At 53.1% G+C, this 21,349-nt stretch overlaps 1 protein-coding gene across 5 annotated transcripts; it reads left to right on the top strand.

The window, feature by feature from the left end:
* The first annotated feature begins 7,081 nt into the window (after positions 1-7,081).
* Positions 7,082-17,186, top strand: C9H19orf12 (chromosome 9 C19orf12 homolog). 5 transcript variants are annotated; one of them, XM_008528291.2, is made up of 3 exons: positions 7,082-7,278; positions 12,341-12,510; positions 16,140-17,186. In XM_008528291.2, exons 2-3 carry the CDS (start codon positions 12,351-12,353, stop codon positions 16,403-16,405), a joined length of 426 nt encoding a protein of 141 aa, XP_008526513.1. In that variant the 5' UTR covers positions 7,082-7,278; positions 12,341-12,350; the 3' UTR covers positions 16,406-17,186. The 5 variants fall into 5 exon arrangements, with proteins under 5 accessions (XP_008526513.1, XP_070488575.1, XP_070488579.1 ...); XM_070632474.1 differs by lacking the exon at positions 7,082-7,278 and adding an exon at positions 7,611-7,745; XM_070632478.1 differs by lacking the exon at positions 7,082-7,278 and adding an exon at positions 8,148-8,283.
* Positions 17,187-21,349: the final 4,163 nt, after the last annotated feature.

Below are 21,349 nucleotides of genomic sequence, written 5' to 3'. Positions count from 1 at the left end.
CCGTCAAAAAACCCCTACCAAACAATATTAATGACAATCATTTGTGGTAGCCTGTCTCCAAGATGGCCGTCAATGATCCCACCTACCCATATTCATACCTTTGTGTAGTCCCGTACCATATTGACAACTGCTGGGCTGGGCAACCAACAGGACATTGAGGACATGATGGTGTGTGTGGCTTCTGCTCTGCTTCTTGGATCATTCTCTCTGGAGGAAGTCTGCTCCTTAGTCAAGAGGACACTCCAGTGGCCTGTGGAGTGCCCACATGTGGGGGAACTGAGGCCTCCTTGCCAACGGCGGTGTAAGTGAGCCATCTTGGAAGGGGATCCTCCAGCCCCAGTCAAGGCTCATGCGACCATAACCCCATGAGGGAACCCAAGCTAGAACTGTCCAGCAAGGCACTCCCAAATTCTTGACCCATAGAAACTGTGAGACAGGAAATGTTTGCTGCTGTGTTAAGCCACTAAGTTTTGAAGTAATTTGTTCTGCAGCAATAACAACAAATATGGCGACGTTGATGCGGTTCCCTAATACGACCTATTGACATTTCTTCTGTCTTATATGAATTTTAGAAAAGATTACCTTTCTAAAAAGTTGTAACATAGGGGCCGACCTGGTGACACAGCGGTTAAGTGCACACGTTCCGCTTTAGTGGCCCGGGGTTCGCTGGTTGGATCCCAGGTGCGGACATGGCACCGCTCATCAAGCCATGCTGTGATAGGTGTCACACATGTAAAGTAGAGGAAGATGGGCACGATGTTAGCTCAGGGCCAGTCTTCCTTAGCAAAAAGAAGGGGATTGGCAGCAGATGTTAGCTCAGGGCTAATCTTCCTCACACACACAAAAAGAGTTGCAGCATAAAACCTTAGTAAGCAGTGTGCTTACTTTGCAAATACAGCTTTAACAGAAGCCCCTCACCCTCCAGCTCCTTCTGACTGGCCCACTGTCCCCAGCCCCTTCTAGGGAGAGCTTCTGGAGCTTCCCCCCCCAGGAAGGCCGGCGGAGCAAAGCCAGCGGGGTGACGCTCCGGTTTATTCGCACAGCCAGACCCAAAGGTTTCCCGGGAGCCAGCTGGCCGCTCAGCAGACAGGAAGCTGGATTAGCTCAATAATACGGGAAACGAAGACTTTATTTTATGAAAATAAAACAAAAACTCGGTCATAATTCATTTATTTTATTGAAATGTCATGCAGATTACTCGACGACACTTAGCGGAAAGCTGCCTGGAGAACAAGGGGCATCGTCTGGGAGCGCCTTTCGCCTTGGTGTCACACCCGCATGGCTGCGTCCTCCGTGCTGCGCCAGCCTGGCCCTTGTCCCACCGAGGGCGGCGCCCTCCCGGCCCAAGCGACGTGCGCAGGCCCTTTGCTTTCAGGTGGAGCCACGTGAGTGCGTCCCCGGCCTCCTGCTAGCCCTATTGTCTGTGCGTTATCGGAAGCCGCTTTGCTCCCATTGTGTGGGCACTGTCATCTTTGAGGTTTCTGGAGAGTTTGAGGAGCTTACTTGAGAGAAATCGCCTGGCTCGCTCAGATCACTCTGCGAGCCCTGGCACTGGCAGGGCCGTCCCCAAGGCTGGGCCTCTGATCCCAGGCAGCGTGCCCTGGCTCTGCATGCCCGACCTGGGCAGTCTCCCGCCTTGGCTGCCCTGGCAAAGCGCGATGACAACTGAAGCAGAGAATCCTGCGCGGGGTTGATTTGACCCAGGGGGAGCCAGTGCTTAGGGCCTGGTATCTGCTGGAGCCCCCTTGTGTAAATGGCTCCTGGCTGCTGGACGGCCCCCTCTGCAGCCCTGAATTCCTGACCCACAGAACCTGCCAGAGATAACTTGCCTCCCCGGACCACGACCCAGAGTTCCCCTGATCAGGACCTGAACATTGAGGGGAACAGCATCATTTACTGAGGTTCCTCTGTGGATGAGCACTGATGGGAACACAGGGTGAGTCTCTGCTTTCGTAACAGGAAGGTGGACCAGAAAGGGGCCTGAGAAATAAATGTATGCAAAGCGGATCCCTTTCCCCACTGGATTCCACTGAAATCAGGAGTGTGCCCTCCCAAGGCCGTTGACTTTTTTATTTTTATTTTTTTAAAGACCGGCACTTGAGCTAACATCTGTTGCCAATCTTCCTCTTCGTTTTTCTTCTCCCAAAGCCCCCCAGTGCATAGTTGTATATTCCAGCTTTAGGTCCTTCTAGTTGTGCCATGTGGGACGCCACCTCAGCGCGGCCTGACCAGCGGTGCTGGGTCTGCGCTGGGATCCGAACCGGCGGAACTCTGGGCCACGAAGCAGAGGGCACAAACGTCACCACTGGGCCACGGCCCAGGCCTGCCGTGGACGTTTTGCAGAGGACAGTCACTAGGGGATGGAAATGGGGTAGAGGAGAAGGGAGACCCCAGATACCTCAAAGACCCCACCTCCCAGTGCGGCTGAGCCTCAAAAGAATGCCCTGTGAATTCCAAGGTGCCTCTCCTCTGGGAGTTGCAAACTCTCTGATGGTTCTGCGTGTTGGGGGGTCCCTGAGCACCCTCCTCTCTGATTGCCACCACACTGACCATGTGTGTGTGCTTTCGCCCCTCCCCCCTTCCCTGCCCTCAGAGGCAGCAGCCGCCCCTGCACAGCACCTGGGGGTCTCCTCCTCTGCTGCTGGAGAGTGTGCTCTGGGGAGAACAGAGGCCCGCCCGCCAAGAGGTTTGGAGCTTTGTTCTGATTCTGTTACTAGCAGCGTAACCCTGGAAGTCCCTTCCTCTCTCTGTTTCTTGGGGAGCCTAAGAAATCACCTGGAAACCAGGGACCCTAGACAGTTTGAGCTCTGTTTGGTTCAAGACTGTGAGTGGGGAGTCTGTGTTTTTCCCAGGGCCCAGGATTTGGCCTTCCATCCATAGTCCTGGATTCTAAGCCGAAAGTAGGTTTTAGCAGGGGCCTGTGGAGAGGATGGCTAATCTCGGAGGCGGGTTCTGATGGTGCTGGAGTGCTGTGGGCAGATATTTTGGGACTTTTCGTAGTCCTTAAATCCTTCCATTGTGGAAAAGTCCACCGGGCCTAAAGCTACAGCTGATGTCCAAGATTTGAGGGTCCTCCTTTGCCTAGAAGGGGTAACCTCCCGGCAGCGAAAATCATCAAGTTGGAGTCAACAAACATGCTCCAGATCCCAGCTCGGCCTTCACCAGCTGGGGTCCGAGGCCAGTGAATTAAACAAGAGAAACTCGAGCCTCACTCTTCCCCACCCTTCTCCCCCTGGTGGGCTACCATCAGAAACAGGACATTACCTAGTTTATCTGGGCTTGAAGTTTCAAATGCTCTATTGTCACTCTCATTAATATTATTTATTCCTTCTCAAAATATAGTTTATCAGCTTCACTTAATATAAGGGCTCTGGGTATTTCTTCAGCAATAATGATAACAATTATGCAGTCCTATGGGCTGAACTGTGGGCTCCCAAAATTCTTACGTTGAGGCTCTAACCCCTAATGTCACTGTATTTGGAGGCGGGGCCTCTAAGGAGGTAATTAAGGTTACATGAGGTCATAAGAGTGGGGCCCTGATCTGATAGGATTAGTGTTCTTATAAGAAGAGACACCAGAGAGCTTGCCCTCCCTTCCCCCCGCCCCCACCAAGTGCACAAGGAGGAGGTCATGTGAGCACACAGTAACATGGCGGCCACCTGTGGGCCAAGAGAAGAGGTCTCGGAATGAAACTGACCCTTCCTGACACCTTGATCTTGGACTTCCAGCCTCCAGAACTGTTGAGAAACACATTTCTGTTGTTTAAGCCCCACGGTCTACGGTATTTGTTATGGCAGCCTGAGCAGACTAAAGCTTGCAGATCTACACAGAACAATCTAGATGACATTAAAAAAAAATTGCATACACCACATGCTAACAACAAAAAAACAAATAAACACCAGGGGTAAGTTCTCAGCCACAGTGTGTACTGGAGTAAAAGAAAACATTCTGCCACTGAGCAAAATCCCAAACGCACTGAAATAAAAAAACAAAAAGCAAACCAGAAAAAACCCAAAGCAGCATTAAAGTAAAAACTACTTGGGAGAAAGAATTTCCATCCTATGAGCAATTTGACATAAAAACTTCAGAATCATAATAGTGACTCTACCATAATTTTCTGTAATAAAACATCTATTATAACAGATATGGCAATACAATAAAAGTCCTATTGTTCCAGAAACTGTATTATAACTGAAACAGGATAATTATAGAAATACTTGCGTGAGAATTGCATGTTCAACAGAACCATTGAAAAATCATTCTTCTCAGACTGAAAATAAGTCTTCTGGGTACAGAGAAACTCTTCAGTGAAATCTGAAATGGAAGACAAGGTGGATTTAAAAAAAAAAATCTTTTATAGCAGCATAAGCTTCCAAAGCCCCCTCAGGGCCATCTGGAAACGTCTCCAAGGGCCCATCCGGCTCCGAGGGCTACACTTTATTTGGAACAGTAAAATCTAATAGTGGATTTTGAAGTAGGGCATCTCTATATTTTTTCAACAAACAGATTTTAGGGTGAATCTCAGTTCTGTCGAGTTCATTTTGTAAATTCTAGCTTAGAATTTCTAGCCTTTTAGAACAGCCGACCCCTGGGACGTTTGCAGAAATCCAGTGGTGTGTTGAGCGCATTGCTGGTACGGCCAGTGTCCCTGCAGAGGAGTTGACAAAGCACCGTCCACTCCTTCCCCCCTCAGTCCTCAGAGTAGTTCCAGGCTGTGGAGAGCAAGGACTCTGACCCTCATCTTGTAGTGGAGGAAACTGAGGATGATCTGGATGGCAGCGAGGCGGGGGGATTCGTCTAGAAACTGCATTTGCACTGTAAGCACACTGTTTTGACTTCGCTTATCTATTTATTTGATGCAGCTTCGGGGAAGCTGATGAAAATGACAGAGGACTGGGGGGCTAGAGGGCCTGCGAGCCATCCTTTGTCACCACTACTGACTTCCAACGTTCCATCCCGGGGAACTTGGCACCGGAAAGACTGGGAACCTGGAGGAAATTCACACAGCGATGATGGCGGTTGAGGGACTAAGGTAAGTGTGCTGAGAGAAATAATAATAATGACGACGAGGAGAGCACACACTCAACTCCATGGCAAATATGTGGAGTGGTGCTAAGTGATGACTAAAGGGACATGATAACCATCCACAAATATTTGAAGGATGTAAACACCAAGGAGGAAGATGGATTAATTATTTAGAAGAACAATGATGAAGCCCGAGACAAGCTCATTATCAGTCCCAAAGCTACCTTGTCCCCCAACAACCCTTTCAGAATTAAGCTCTCCCAAGACTGAAGGCAGGCAGCTGGATGGTCCAACTGCACACAACTACTCTGACATGAGGCACGGGCTGAGGCTGTTACTTTGATCGTGCAGGCACGCACCATGCGCATGCTCAGATCATCACCACCACAGCTGGCACTGCTGAGTACCTGGAGTTTTGGGTTGAATCATGTTGCCCAAAAAGATATGTTGAAGTCCTGACCCCTGGTACTTGTGAATGTGACCTTATTTGAAAAATAGGGTCTTTGCAGATGTAATCAAATTAAGATGAGGTCATTAGGGTGGGCCTTTAATCCAGTGTGACTGGTGTCGGTATAAGAAGAGGGTAACTGAGACACAGGCACAGACACACAGGAAGAACGCCATGTGATGACAGAGGCAGAGATACAGCTGCGAGCCAACGAATGTGAAGGATGGATGGCCACCAGAAGCTGGAAAGAGGCAGGAGGGATCCTGACCTGCAGGTTTCAGAGGGAGCCTGGTCCTGCTGACTTCTTGGACTAGTCTCTGAAACTGTGAGACGGTGTTTCCGTTTTAAGCTACCCAGTTTGGAGTCCTTCGTTATGGGGCCAGCAAACAAATCCATCTGTGCCCAGAAGGGCACAGAGCACTTCACATATGAAAGGAATGGCATGCATCCTGGCGGAAGGACAGAGGGCAGGGGACACCTCCTCTGCCTCCAGGCAGGACTCAGAGGTCCTTAGGAAGGGTGTCCTGGGCCCAGCACGGAAGTGGGAACTTCTCCTGTCCCCAAACCCTAGCTGTGGGTGCCTTGGGGCAAACGACTGGCTACAAGGCAGGATCAAGGCTGCTGGGAATCCCTGAGCACGAAACAGACCATTTGTCTCCGTAGAGGTAATTTAAAATGAAAAGAACGCTGATTGTAACATTTTAGTTTTCAAAATGCCATCAAGTTTATTTGCGTGCTCTTTTGAAGAGGCCGCAGGGGTTTGTGTGTGTGGGAGCTGTGTGTGGGATCATCCATCCCTTAGTCTGGCTGGGTTTATCCTGAAAGAGCCATGTAAATTAGGTGTGGCTCACTCAGCCTCTGCAAAAGCAGGGGATTGGGGCGCTGGCCTCATGGGGCCCATCTGAGTTCTGGCCCCAGCTGGCTCTGTGAACACAACCTAGCACCCTGGGGGGTTCGTGGGCCCATCAGGAAGGGGGTGCATGGTGAAGGCTGGGGTGGAATCGGATTTCCTGCACTCTGGGCACATGAGGGTCACCTTTGGGACTTCGGAGATGCTGTTCATTTTCATATCCTAAAATGTAAGCAAGAATAATCTAGATTCCTCATTTAATCTTCAGAAACATCCTATGAGACAGGCACTATTATTATTGTCATTTCCCAAATGAGGAAACTGAGGCACACAGAAGTTGAATGACTTTCCCAAGGTCACCCAGCCAGACCTTACGACTGTAAGCATTATGAAGGCACCAGCTGTATGCTGGGCCAGTGCAGCCACCACACCATGACGGAGACCCCACTGTGCACCTCGTTCACAGCACCCACACTGCTGGAAGCCCAGCGCAGCTATGAGAATGTGGTGCCGGGCGTCACATTTACGGGCTTCGGTACGTGCCATCATTTTATGGCTTCACTCATATCAGAATGGAGGTCCCCGGTTGCTGACTCAGCCCCCCGTCCCGAGGACCCCAACCTTGTGGCTGCTGTCCCTCGCGGCACCTTTCCCTCCTCCCGGTCCTCTCCCTCCCGTCTCCGGGGAGGGAGTGGGCAGGCCAGTTCTGTAACATGCCGCCAGAGGGAGCTGCCCGCGGAGAAGCGGGGCTCTCACCCAGGTCCGAGCCTGGACACCGCGGGGAGGCGGGCTGCCGCAGCGCGGCTTTCACTCTAGAACGTCACCCAAACGCAGGCGACAAATGCTATTGGGGACGCACGGTGACTTCACCGCGGCCGCGCGAGCCCTGGTTAGTGCTTTAGGACAGAGGGGAAACAGAGGTAACAAACGAAGGTAGTCAGAGTACAAGTTTCAGGTAAGATGGAGAAGTCCTGGAGATCGGCGATTCAGCAGAGTGCGTAGTGCTAAAGGGCAGACATTATGATCGGTGTTCTTACACACACACACACGCGATAACAATAAAGGGGATGGGCATATTACGCCTCGAGGGTGGTGACGGTTTGTACTTAGGGGTGTAGTTAACCCCAAGCTCACTGAGTTGCATATATTAAATATGTATAACTTTCTGTATGTCAATCATACCTCAGTAAAGTGGCTTAAAAATTTTAAACCACTTTATTGAGATGTGAGATACATATGTTCCCAAAGTACTTTCCCGTTCAGAAGAAAGAGGAGCAGGAAGGGGAGGAGCAATAAAGCGGCTCGGGCAGTGTGGAAGAGGCCCCGGGACGGCGAGGCAGGGTCTGGTTCCCGCAGGGGCTCGGAGCCAGCGGCCCGGCCCGACACCCCCGCCTGGATGGCCCTGGCTCCCGGGGCTGGAAGGTGGCGATGAGGACCAGGCCTTGCGGCAGGACGGAGCGCACGGCCCTCGGGAGGCCCAGCACCTGCTCACACTGGCGATGGCTCGGGCCGGCCCTTGTGGGCCCTCTCCAGGCAGCGCTCTGAGCTGTCCCCCGCGCGCGCGCGCGCACCCTCCCCAGGGGCTCCCCAGCCTCCGCCCCTCCCCGGGATCCCGGAGCACTGCCGGCGCGCGGCCTCCGCACACGCCAGACCCGGCGGCCCCAGAACTCCGACTCCGCGCGGCCGCGCGCCGCCCCCGCGCCCGCCCGGGCCGAGGCCCCGAGACCCCGTGGTGACGGCCGGCCGCCAAAGTCGCGGCGCCAGGGCGGCTCGCGCTCGGCAGGCCCGCGGGCCACTGCAGCGTGCGGGGCGGCGCGCCACGGGGACCCGCCGAGGCCGACCCGGAAGCCCCCGCGCCGCCGGAAGGCGGGAGGGCGGGGCCTGCGCCGCGGGGGCGGGGCGGGGACCGGCGGGCGGGCGGCCTCCAACCTCGGCGCGCGGCGGGCCCGCCTCCCACCAGGTAAAGGGCTCCGGGCCCGCCCCGCGAGGCCAGGGCAGGGCGCCCGGGGCGGGGGGCCTGGCCCTCCCGATGCGGGGTGGCCCTGCCCGGCACTCATTTTCCGTGTGGAGAAACTGAGGCACGGAGAGGTCGAGGTCGCTCCAGGAGTAAGCTGAGCGGCGGAGCTGGGTTAGACCCGTAGCCCGACTCCAGGGCCCTCGCTCCCCGCCGTGCGCCTGCGCAGTCACGGGGGCCTGTGTGTGAGCGTGTGCGCGCGCGCGGTGGGTGTTACAGATGCGAGGGCGCCAGGGAAGAGGATCTGGGCGTTAGACGGGATCAGGAAGGGATGTTAATGGCTAAGAGGGGAGATTAGTTTCGGCTGGGGATCGGTAGCTTCGTTAGTCTTTTGAAAAAGAACCGGGGATCTTTGATAGGCGGCCACGTGACCTGCTGTGGTCCCGAAGGGCAGGCAAGGTGCCCTACCCCGGGCCTGTGAGGGGCGCTCCCGCTCAGCTCCGGCCTCAGCTGCTGCGGGAAGGCCGGCTCGGCGGGGCTGGCTCTTCTGATTTTTTCAGGAGAGATGGAATCTGAGCTGTATGTGGCATCTCTGGATTTTTAAATACTGGCAACCAGTTCCTTTTTTAAAAAGTCTGTGGGCTAATTGACAGTGTTTGCTGCTGGGATCCACCTGCAGCCTTTGCCCTGGGGCATCAGGAGGTGGGAAGGCGAGGTTTACAAGGGCCAGGTGCGCAGTGGCGTTTTGCAAATTCCACCGGAGAAGTGGAAAGTACTGAGGATCCCGGGCGAGCGAGATCATCGCTCTCTCTTAAGAGGCTCCACTCCTCTAATTTTTTTAGAGAACAAGGCGCGTGGAGGTCTGTGTTAGTTCTAAAGCCTTCCTCCTGCCTCCTCTCCTACAAGGTGGTCCGTCTCAGAAAGCCGGATTGCAGTCTCAGGGGTGGGCTCATCTCCCTCTTCCCCAGAACCCTGCTGTAATCAGAAGTAGGCTGTACCTTCCCTGTGGCTGGCAGATGGGCGCGCTGTGACCAGAGCTTGTTTTATAGACAAATCCGATTCTGAAATAGGGGTGATATGGAGGGGGCACTCCCACCCCTTTGAGGTCTGTCCCGGTTGGAGTGCTCCTCCTGCCTCCTCACCTGCTGCCCGTTTGCTTCCAGACAAAAGCAAGCTTGGAGTGGGAGGAGGAGAGGCAGGACTGGCTCCCTCAGTCTAGCAAGCCTGGAGGAGTCAGGAGGCTGAGCTTTTCAGCAAGCGCTCAGGAGATGGGGCTGCAAGCCTTTCCTCCACAACGAGAGTCTGTTGACGCTCTGCTTTCTAAAATGGTTCTCGCAAGGAAATTAAACCGGCTCTCCCTTGGATCGAGGCAGCCACAATGCCACCTCCACCCGTGGCGTGGAACTGTTGAACCCAGCCGGAGTTGGGCCACTTCCTCCGCCTGTCCTCCCACACACGGTGACACCCGCTGGCCTTCCAGTTCTGCAGAGCCCTGGGCTTGTGCCTTGTGCTGGTCTGACTGGGCTAAGTGGAGGTTGGAATTAGCATTTGCACAATGGTGCCTCATTAGCCCCTGTGGGTTTTGACTTAAAGTCATTGAGAGCAGGTAGGAAGCTGTTTTTTGTTCGATAGACAATAGAGGGTAAAGTGCGCATATATCTGTTTCCTGCCTCTTTTACATGCGTTTTCTTGCTGTGCAGACACTGTTTCGAGAGTGCAGATTTGTAATTCTGCAGAAAGCCTGTTTCAGGAGTAGCGTCTGGGCACATTGCACAGGCCTGGAAGCCAGCCTTTCGGACCAAGCGTGGCAGGGCTGGGAGCCCTCGCGCCCCTGGGAATGGGAGCTCACTGCCGCCTCCAGACCTGAGCTTCAGCTCCCTTTTTCTAGCATAATTGACAGATAAAAAGCTGGATATAAACCAGAGCTAAGCTAGAAGGTGATTAGATATTTTACAGGAGGATTTTTAGGTTCTTGAAAGGTTTTACCATGAAATTAATTCCTTTGGTTATCTTAATATGTATTTGAAATAAAACTCGTTTTGTTTGTCTGAGTAGCTTCGCAAGACCATGGCTGCTGGGTAAACCAGATTACGCCCTCCATCCTCCCGTTGCTGAGCGGCTTCTGCTGTGATCAGTCCCTTTGCTGTTATAATGCTACTTTATTATCCTGACGTTTGTGTGTGGACAAGTCTTGACCTCTGCAAGAGTGGAAGGGGCTCTCTTCCAAGGAGGACGAGGAGGCATTCACTCTATTTGCAAGTGGGTGCTACTTGTGAGCAGAAGGGCCTGGAAGCCAGGAGGACGCCTGGAGCCAGAGCAGGACAGGCAGACCTGAGTTCTCCTCCAGTCCCCTGGGTAACCCTGCAGGGCCTGCCCCCCCACCCCCCCAACTAACCTCTCACACCCCTCTGGGTAAACAGACACATCTGGGAGGCACCTGTTTGCAATGTCTGAACCCGAGGACTGAGTGACAGACCTGAGCCATCCTGGGTCATGATCTCTTAGAGTCTTGCTGTCCCAAGTGAGGTCAGAAGACCACCTGGGGGCCTGTTGGAAAAGCACAATCTCAGCCCACCCATAGTGGCTATATTTGACAAGATCTTCAGTGACCCTATGCACTTGTGGGGAGTCACTGATCTCAAGAATATCAAAGGGGGAAAGGGGCTTTTACAGGGGTCAGAGCACAGGATGCTTATCTCTCCTGGGACTACAGAGAAGTTCTGGAAACCTGACTGTGGCAATGTGGTAGATGTACAGATTGGCTATAAGGGCTCAAAATTCTCTCCCAGAATTGGGAGGATGGTGTTCCATTAGAGACTGGTTCTGGATTATCCTCGGGTCAAAAAAAGCTCATATAACCAGAAGATACTGAGTAACAGGGTCTGCCCAGAACTCCCTCAGTAAGGCCCTTTAGCGACTGTTGGAATGTTTCAGCCTCGAATGTAAATGGCAGTGTTGGTGAGAAAGGAAAGTGCCTGTCAAGCTTGGGCCGGGCTGGAGCTGGGAGGGGAAGCCCAGCTCATTGGTGCTGTGATTTTTCCCTCCCAGCCCTGCCCGGTGGCCCGACAGCGTTGGGGCTCTCCATTCCCAGCTACCCGGGGCCAAGCCCACCCAGCCCTTGCCCTTGCCCCTGCTTGCCATTTTTCCACCAGGGTGGCCAACAGTTTCCTGACCTCAGAGAATTGTTCTAAAGGTCATTGTTCCAAAGGTCCATCCGTCCATCTGTCTGTCTATCCATACATATGCAACCCCCTGGGGTTCTTTGATATCCTTTATTCTCTGGTTGTTTCATCTTACTGCCTCATCGTGTCCCTGCCTTTAGTGTCCCATGTGTCGAGCTGGACTGACTTTAGGAGTAGCTGCTCATGGAAGCCAGAGGTGTGCCTTAGTAACGAACTTAGTCATGTTCGTTTAGAGCCATCTTGTCTGCGGGTCTGCAGTGTCCCACACTTGCACCAGGCGCCTTGCATCTCTGCTTAGACCTTACAGGAATCCAGCCTATAGGTGGTTTATCTCCATCTTACAGGCAAGGAATCTGCCTCTGCTCACGGTCACACGGCGGGCAAGTGCAGGCGCAAGGCCATTATGGTTGCAGAGTCCTGTCCTTTCCCCTCCTTTGGCGTGGCATGAGCTGATGCCCTCTCACACAAAAGAGGACATGAGGGTGGGGCTCTCCTCATCTGCCAGGCTCTGTGCCTCAGGGATTGCCTGAGCTGGTGGGAGGCTGCGGACGCAAGAGAGGGTAGGCTTGCCTCACTTGTGATGACCTGGGGGAGCGTGTGGCTGGATTGCTCCTTAATCCGCCATTAATCAGAAGTTAATCAGAGGGCAAAGAAGCCCTTTCATCCACTCTGCTGATTCTGTTTGCTTATTAGCTAAATGCTGCCTGCTTTCTCTGTGAGGAGAACTTGTCACATGCCTGGGTGCTGTCCATCATGCACATGGCGGAGCCACTCTGTCCGCAAAAATGAGGACCCTTCCTCAAAATTCTAGGGAGAGTAACATTTGGGTGGAAGTGCTCTTTCACTCATTAACTCTCTGCCTTTGGAATGCTTCCTCCGAGGCCTGCCGAGATGCCTATCCTGGTGGAAGACGTCATGCAGCTGCTCTGCTCCATTTCTGAGGAGAGGAAGATGAAGGCAGCCTTCAAACACTCAGGGAGGGGCGCCCTGGTCACAGGAGCTGTGGCCTTCGTTGGTGGTTTAGTTGGTGGCCCACCGGGACTAGCCGTTGGTAAGTGCAAGTGCCTCATGGGTGTCGTGAAAAGGCCTCAGACCCACAGAGACCTCGTGAATGTCTGTCCTGTGTGAGGAGTCTGTTGGGTTCAGACTGAATCTGTGAAGTGGGCTTTGTGAGCATAATTTGTCCTGTTTAAAATTCAAGCTTCTGTGTCTCACCAGCGTCGGGTGCTCTGAGAAATGGCGTCTGTGTCGGGCAGACCTCGAGGATACCTTTCCCCTGGGGATGTGTCCTAGAGTCTGAAGATAGCAGGTGTCTGGGGTCCCGGGGATGGTCTCCCTTCCCCCGTCACCATTCCGTCACTGCACAAGGGAACCAGGGAGGAGCTGGGGCGTGTGGAGCTCCTGCTGGGAGCAGATGCCGTCTGGCCATTGCACAGAAGCTCGTTCAGAGTGAGCTGCCTCCTTCCGAAAGAAAGCAGTCCCATGCAGAAAAAGCGACAAACGAAGTCCTAGAGGGGTCCTCCCTGTCCCCTTGTTTTACCACCTGCTTCCGTTTGGGAACCAGTTTCTGGCAATGAATGAAGTTTGGCTGATTTTCCCATCATTCCGTGGAGCTGGGATGAAGTTGCTTCCTTTGGATTAGGAGCAGGAAGAATTCCTTCCTATGTGGCCCAAACCATGGGCTGGGGTGGTGTCAGTTGGCCACCGTTCAGGCCTGACTTGGGGAGGGGCAAGATAAGGCCTCCCTCAAGGGGCCTCAGATGGACCTGCCACCCAGGGGACCGGCTAATGGCGTGGATTGCCGCCCTGGGCTCTGCAGCTCCCTGCCGAAGGCCTCCTCTGTGCCAGGCAGCCTGTGCTGGGGACGAGGCCTCGGAGAGCTCGTGGTCTGGTGGAAGTGCTTTCTGGGTGACTTACAGGCTTCCCAGGAATACAGGCCGGGGAGACGGCGGCTTTTCTGCTGAGGTTGGCTCCTGTTCCCCTGCTTGCTGGCAAGGCTTCCTGCTCTCTTCTTCCCCGTAGCAGGATTGACATCAAGGGACATTTCGTTAAGCTGAGGCCACACTGGGGAGAAAAATCAGTGTCTGGGTGGCCCCAGGCCTTCCATATACATCTCCCTCCCCGAACTCTGTGAGTTAGTGAGTCCTGACTTCAGCCTCTTGCCATCCCGGAAGTAGCCGGTGAGGGAGGAGACACGGCCTTTGCCTTCTTTCTCAGTGGCGTCCTGTATCTTTGTCCCGCCCCATCCAGTGTGCTCAGGGGAGGGCGTGCAGGGGTCGTTTGTCGTAGAGCTGTGCCCGGGTGCCGTTTTGGGAGCACGTGTTTTACTCAGACTGAGTAGACGCTGGTAGAGAACAGGATGTCCACGTAGAGAACCTGGGGGGTTCGATACCTGCCACCCCTGGTCATGGCGGGAGCATCATTTTACTCAGAAAACAAAGGAATTTTCTCCTTGAAGAGTTAGTAACTTGGTGGTCGATGCTCCTCGTGTCTCTTTGGTTAAGTGCTGCTCTGAATCAAATATTGGCGTTCTCAGAAAGGTTCTCAGAAAGGTTTAGGTAGATGAGTGCCACTCTTGTCGGCTCTAAGCGTGTCACTGGTGTCACGGGCAAAGTTCGGTGACCCTTGTAACTTCCTGGTCCTCCCTCCCTGGAATGCTCCTTCAGAGCGGAGGGGAGGCTGTCCAGGGGCAGTGCTCGGCCCCAGGACATGAGGCTGGCCTGACCTCAGTGGCAGAGGAGGTGTGCTTCCGGGCGCCTCCACGCTGGGCTTCGTGGGAGAGGCAGGTTTCACTGCCTGTTGGCCGAGTCTAGCCTGCAGATGGGTTCTCTCTGCCCTGGGCTGCATTCTTTTAGATAAACTTTTTGTTTTGGAATAGTACTAGATTGACAGAGAAGTTGCAGAAATAGTGCGGAGAATTCCCATATATCCCTCACCCAGTTTCGGCTCCCTTAATGTTAACATCTCATATCAGCCCGGTACATTTGTGGGAACTAAGAAAGTAGCACTGATACATATGTTACTGTTGACTATTCTCCAGACCGTATTTGGGTTTTACCAGTTTCTGCATTAATGCTCTTTTTCTGTGCAGGCTCTAGCTCAAGATGCCACGTTGCATGTAACCATCCTGTCCCCTTAGTCTCCCGGTCTGTGACATTCTCAGACTTTGCTCCTTTTCCCTGGCCTTGATCGCGTTAGGAGCACTGGGCGGGTGTTCTGTAGAGCACCTCTCGATTTGGGGGTACCTGATGACTCTCTCAGGATTAGACTGGGGTTATGATCTTTGGAAAGAACACTGCGGAGGTGAAGTGCCCTTCTCATGGCACTGTTTCAGGGACACGTGACATCAGGACACATGACAGGACCTCCCTGGTGGTATTCACCGTGATCGCCGGGTAAGGTCGTGCGCGCTAGCTTTCTCCACTGTAAAGCTGGTTTCCCCTTTCCGTGCTCCATTCTTTCAGAGAGACTCACTAAGTCCAGCCGGGCTGCATCTTTTAAATATCTGATCACCAACACTTTAAAATCATGGGATTTTTGTGTGTGTGTGTGAGGAAGATTAGCCCTGAGCTAACTTCTGTTGCCAGTCCTCCCCTTTTTGCTTGAGGAAGACTGGCCCTGATCTAACATCTGTGCCAGTCTTCCTCTGTTTTGTGTCTGGGACACATCCCCTGCATGGCGTGATGAGCAGTGTGTAGGTGTGTGCCTGGGATCGGAATTGGCGAACCCCGGGCTGCTGAAGCGGAGTGCACGAATTTCACCACTACACCACGAGACCGGCCCCTCATGGGGCTTGGTCAAGATACAAATCTGGTATTCTGTGCGGCAGCAATTGGCTGGCATGTTGTAGCCACTGCCCCTGTAGACAGGGCCCCAGCTCTCCAGTTCACCCCAGGCCCACTCTGCCCACTTTGCTCCTTTCAGTTGCCTGCCTGGCTCCTGAAGGCACTTGAGTTTGACCCCTGCCCTGGGGTGCCGTTCTGCAGCAGACCTGGTTAGACAGAACTTTCCGTTGATACCACGTCTTCAAGTCCCAAAATAGTGTGCCTCAACTTTGATAGGAAATTTACCTCTGGAAATTTTTGTGCCCTTTTGGAGCAGCAGAAAGAGCAATAGTTGAGTACATTAAATTTGTTATTCATCATCTTACAACTTTGGAGAGGTTGTATGAAAAACACTGCTTCAAGAGCAGGGCTCTCCTGGTCTGTCCCCAGGGTCCTGTAACCACCTGGTTTCACTGGAAACGTCCCAAGTTCAGGGGCAAGGAGCATACTAGCTGTTTGATGGAGGAAGCAGCCTCTCCGCTGAGATGGCCCTCCCTGAGGCCACGCAGGCCTCTTGGCCTCTCCTTTCAGGTGAGAGAGGCTTTCACGGGAAGCAGGGACGCCCGCAGCCCCTGAGGAGGGTTCAGTCAGCTTAGCTCAGGGCAGATGCTCCGTGTCGGGCCTCAAAGGCGCAGCTCGGGGAAGTGCGCGCTTGGGTGCCGGCTGTCTGAGTCCAATGGACAGAGGGCCACAGAGACCTTTGCCCTCCAGCTGCCTGGTAGAGCAGAAGGAGCCGAGCCCGGTCCACCGCCTCCTGAGTGTGACCCCTCGTCGTGCCGGCCGCCGTGCTCTCCACGAGAACCTGCGGCCGGTGTCCATGAGTCAGGCCACTAATTGAAGCTTCCTTGTCTTCCAGGGGGCGCCGTCGGGGGCCTGTTAGGAGCCTGGATGACAAGCGGGCAGTTTAGGCCCATCCCACAGATCATAATGGAGCTGCCGCCGGCCGAGCAGCAGAAGCTCTTTAACGAAGCCGCGGCCGTCGTCAGGCACCTGGAGTGGACGGATGCCGTGCAGCTGACCGCGCTGGTCCTGGGCAGCGAGGCCCTGCAGGAGCGCCTGCTGGCCGTGCTGGTGAACTATGTCACCAAGGAGCTCCGGGCCGAGGTTCGCTATGACGACTAGGCCGCTGCCCGGGACGTGAGGGGCTCGTTAGATGACTCTCCTCACTCCTAGGAGGGGACCCGGGAGCTTGGGAAGCCCCAGCACTGGGGTGTCACCTTAAACTGGAGCAAAATCTCCTGCTGTGATTTTGAGCAGGCTGCTGCTGTGCCATATCATGTTCTGGAAATTATTTATGAAGACGTGTTCTGTGGTCGTGTGCATTAATGCGCACTCGCAGCCCTGCGCCTGGGCAGCTGGCGAGAAGCGGAGGTGCGCCCGGCAGCGCTCGGTGGACTCTGAGTGCGCTCTGGCTCACGCGGGAGAGCGGAGCAAGGCCGTCGAGTTCAGCTGTCCTGCCTTGTGAAGATGACGCCTGGCCCGAGCACTGAGCACCGAGCACCGGTGCGGGGCTGGTTCCCATCTCGTGGCCTTGGAACCGCCCGTGCTGGGATCACCGGCGCCCGTCCCCTGCGGACTTCTGCGTGGCCTTCCGGAGGGGCAGGCGGCCTGTTGAGTGAATCTGCAAGCGGCCGTTGCCCCCAGCCCTTCCCTGACTACCTGCGGCCTGGCTCCCCGCTCCCAGGGGCTGCTTTCCCCTTTTGAAAAGTCACGGTACTTCTTGAGTGCTGCTTTGTAAACTAAGTCCTTTCCTAATAGTACTGCTCTTTCTGAAGTGGTAGGATTGCCGCTCTCTCTGAGAAATGTGTCCACCCGAAATTTCCCCTAATACTGTATTCACTGTGCTTTCAGAACCACGACTTGACTGTGTTATTAAATTACAATAAACTTTTTCTGAGCAGTCCTTTTCCTGTGTATTTGGTATAAGGCATCTCTAACATTCAGAGACGTACACATGGAACACGAAGGAAGGTACTGAATTTGTGGCTTTAAAGGAGGAAAGAGCTCCCGATTCCAGTGCCGGAGGCCTGCTTTCCAGGCTGCTCTGGCCTCCGTGTGCTGCCAGCGTGTGCACAGCTCACACTGCCCGAGTCTCCTGGGGAAGCCGCAGGCCGTCCCGCAGGTCCCCAGGCCCTGGGGCAGGCTGGGGACTTGGGCTCTATCCGTGGGCAGGAGCAGTGCAGGCCTCGCTGGGGGTGCGGGGGAGGCACTCTGCTGAGGACGGTAGTGTCCCTCATACCTGTGTGTGTAAAGAACTCCAGGAGCCAGCCCTCACGGCCTAGTAGTTGAAGTTCAGTGCTCTCACGGCTTTGGTGGCCTGGGTTCACTTCCCCATCATGGAACCACACCACCCGTCTGTCGGTGGCCATGCTGTGGCAGCAGCTCACGTAGAAGAACTTAGAAGGACTTAGAACGATTTATAGCCACGCACTGGGGCTTTGTTGGGGAGGAGAGAAAAACAAAAGGAAAACTTCAGGTGAATTGGAACCCATGGTGATTAAGGATGGATTGAGGCTTTCTCTCTCAGAAAAATTGCTCTTTAGCTGGCCTCGTCTAGCACAAACCAGGTGCCTTACCATGGCCACGCTCCTGGAGCTGATGAAGCCACTGTGATCATTCATGTGCTGCTTGAGTTGATGGGGGCAGGACGGGGATTCTCCTGACCCACAGGAGGTGACGGGGGGTTGGGGGAAGCCCCACCCCTCCATTACTCTTGTGTTGGGTTCTACTCTGCCAGGCCCAGGGGACACGGGTGGTCCCAGCTCAGAGGTCCCCCACCAATGTCCACTGAAGCTCCTCCCCCGGCCTGCCTGCCTTTACCCCTGGGAGAAACACCCCAGGGAGCAGATGGCCCGACTCTGGACCAGTTTGGGGTTGGGTGGAGCAGGCCCTGCTGAGTGAAGTCACCCGTGCCTAGCCAGTGCTGGGGTGACTTGCAGTGGGCCTTGGGGCCAAGAGGGCAGTCCAGGCCTCGAGTCCTGCCTTCCCCAGGAGTTAAAAGACTTCCCTTGCTTTCACCTCAGCTCCTGTGGCTTTAGTGTTTATATTTCTGTATCTTCTTTAAAAAAAAATCTTCATTTATTTATTTTGAATAGGTAATACCAGCTGGTACAAAACTTAGAAGATGCCAGAAGGTACGAATGGAGAGGAGGGCTTCCTGGTGTGCTGACCCCTGCCCGGCCCCCTCCCCAGGTGGGGATAGACACTGTGCCAATTTCTTGTGCATTCCTTCACTCTGTTTTTAAGGTGTCTTTGAAACCCATTCATTTCCTTTTATTTGTCAATGTTTATTGCTGAAAACTTAGACAAATTCAGAAAAGTATAATGAATTAAGAACCACTACAAATTTCACCACCCAGAAAACCACTGCTCACAAATTTGATATATTTCATGCAAACCTTTTAATGCTACGTATGTGTGTTTCTAACGTATTTTCATTCTTAGCATTTAGACCTCTTTGAACACTGGCACCAAGTCGCGTGAAATAACATTTGTGATGGAATTGACAATTCCCCGTAGAGGTGTAGTGACTGTGTGATACTCCAGCACACTGAGCCACATCCCCAGGGGGTGTCCTTTGTAGGTTTTTACTCTTATAACACTGAGAACATTTTTGTGTTAATATTCTGTTCACATTTTGGGTTATGATAGATAGTCTTTAGGATAGATTCCTCAAAGTGAAATGTCTGGATTAAAAAGTATACAGTATTTTTTAGGGCTGTTGTATTTGGTCAAAACTCTTTCCAGGGAGGCAGTATCAGTAATTTGCTCTTCCAAAAACAGGGTTTTGGGGTGCATATCTCATTGTGTCCTCACCAAGAAATAGAATGGTAGTATCTTATACCTTTACTAATTTGATGGATGATTATAGACATCTGGGTTTGACTCGTTTTTCTTTGGACTCCGAGTGGAGTTGACAAGGCTGGGGTGACGTCCTGGTAGCCGCCTGCCCATGGGGTGCTGAGAGCCCCCAGGCGCCTGTGGCCGAGGCCCCATGGAGGGTGGGGGGCACTGGCCGGAGCAGAGGGCAGGCTGCGGGCTGGCCCCGTCTGTGGCTAGCTGGGCAGTGGTGGCATGGTGGCTGCCAGTGGGGGAAGGAGGCAGCTGAGGAGGAAGCCTTAGGGGGGACCCAGTAATTATAAAAAGAAACCATCTGCTCTGGGCCAGTTATTAACCTGCTTTGGGTGTTGATGAGACAGCGCCGAGCGAGATTTTTCACAGGCAGATGGTGTATTTTTAGATAGAACGAACTTTTTAATTTTTCTGTTTTTTGAGATCTGCCTTGGAAGTGAACACGACGGGGGTGTGTTGCGATGCGGGAGGCTGGAGGACCGGGGCTAAGGGTCTGGAAGGAACTGGTCTTCTCCCCATTAGTTATTGAGAGCTGCCATCTAGTGGGCAAGTGGGCGCATCCTTTCTCCTCTTCCCACCGGGCTGGGCCCAGGGCGCACTCTTGGGGTCACCAGCCAGGCCAGAATGTAGCTTCTCAAAGATGCTGTTTGGTGGGTTCCCCTTTGGAGGGGCTGAGGCCTTCCTGAGGTTTTAATAAGCCAGGAACAGAACATCAGCCATGCCTCCTGCAACCTTTTTGCATATAAACCAGAATGTTTCTCAATCCTGAACAATCAACATATGGCAATTAAGAAATGCCAGGATTCATCTAAACCACACAGGGACAGGGGGCTGTGTGATGTGTTTTCAGTTTGCTGGGAGGAGATAAATGGCTTTATAAGCTGGAGGAGACTTCTCAGACCATTATGAGAACGGTGGGTCGGGAGGCGAAGCTGGGCCTGACCAGCTGACTCGCAGCCTTGGGCAACTATGGGTACCCCAAATGCTGGCAAATGAAGACGTTGAAAAATGTTTTTCGAAACGATTGAGGTGGTGGCTATTTGTTTAACTTTTGTGGATTTTAAGAGAAGGACTTTACTCATTCTCATTTGCAATTAAGCAAATGCAAGGATATTGTCTAGGAGATATCTATTATACCCCACTTAATTAGTAAAAACAAATGCAAATGATCAAACCCAGAGCTGGCAGGACCGTGGGAAAGCAATGTGCACACACACACCCCCCACTGGAGAAAACACACTGATACAGTCTTGTGGGAGAGTGATTTGAAGAAAAAAATTCACAAGAACCATAAAATTGTATATACTTTCCAGCCAACAAATTTTACTTCAGGGAAAATATTACAATAAAATAATTCAAATGGAAAAAAGATAAAGATAATCATAGCACTGCTGTTTATGATAGCAGGAAAAAAGGGAAATAATTCCAATGTTGCACAACAGGGAAATAGTTAAACTATGATGTGGACAATATAATGGAATACTAATAGCCAGTTTTAATAAGCAGCAAATGGGGATGGGTGTATGGAATTCAGGAGAATTGCTCCGTACACATTATTTACCTTACAGCAATTTCGTACTTACGTGCTTGGGGGCATAAAGAACCAGACGCATTGTGACTGGTGCTGGTGACGCTCCTGGCTTCCTGTGTGCTGAGGGTGTGGCTCCGAGGAAGCAGGATGGGAGGCCAGGAACCCCAAAGTGTGCGCATCTTGTGCTTGAGGGGATGCCAGTGTTGAAAGTGGGAATTATTTCCCTGTCTCTGAACCAAGCAAGAGCCAGCCTTGTCCCCAGCTTCCTGGGGCTGTCTCCCAGGGACTGCTCAAGGCCGCCTTGCTGGGAGGCAGTGTCCTCAGGGGGCGTGGTCCCATGCAACGCGTAGCTCTGAAGCACAGCCTCAGGTGGCAGCACATGTGCCCGTGAGAACTTTATCCAGTGTGCCTGTGCCCACTGACCGAGGCAGGAGTCCCAGCCATGCTGGGAGCTGTCTCTCTGGGTCTTCTCTCTAGGGTCTGTCCAATAGAAATACAGCATCAGCTACATACATAATTTTAAATTTTCTAGTAACCACATTTTTTTTTCTTTTTTTGGCTGAGGAAGATTGGCCCTGAGCTAACATCTGTTGCCAATCCTCCTCTTTGTTTACTTGAGGAAGATTAGCCCTGAGCTAACATCTGTGCCAGTCCTCCTCTACGTTTTTGTAGGTGGGACACTT

The sequence above is a fragment of the Equus przewalskii genome, chromosome 9 (genome assembly GCF_037783145.1).
Source record: "Equus przewalskii isolate Varuska chromosome 9, EquPr2, whole genome shotgun sequence".
NCBI lineage: Eukaryota > Metazoa > Chordata > Mammalia > Perissodactyla > Equidae > Equus > Equus przewalskii.
Note: the sequence above shows the minus strand (reverse complement) of the source record. Positions and strands in the feature narration are given on the sequence as shown.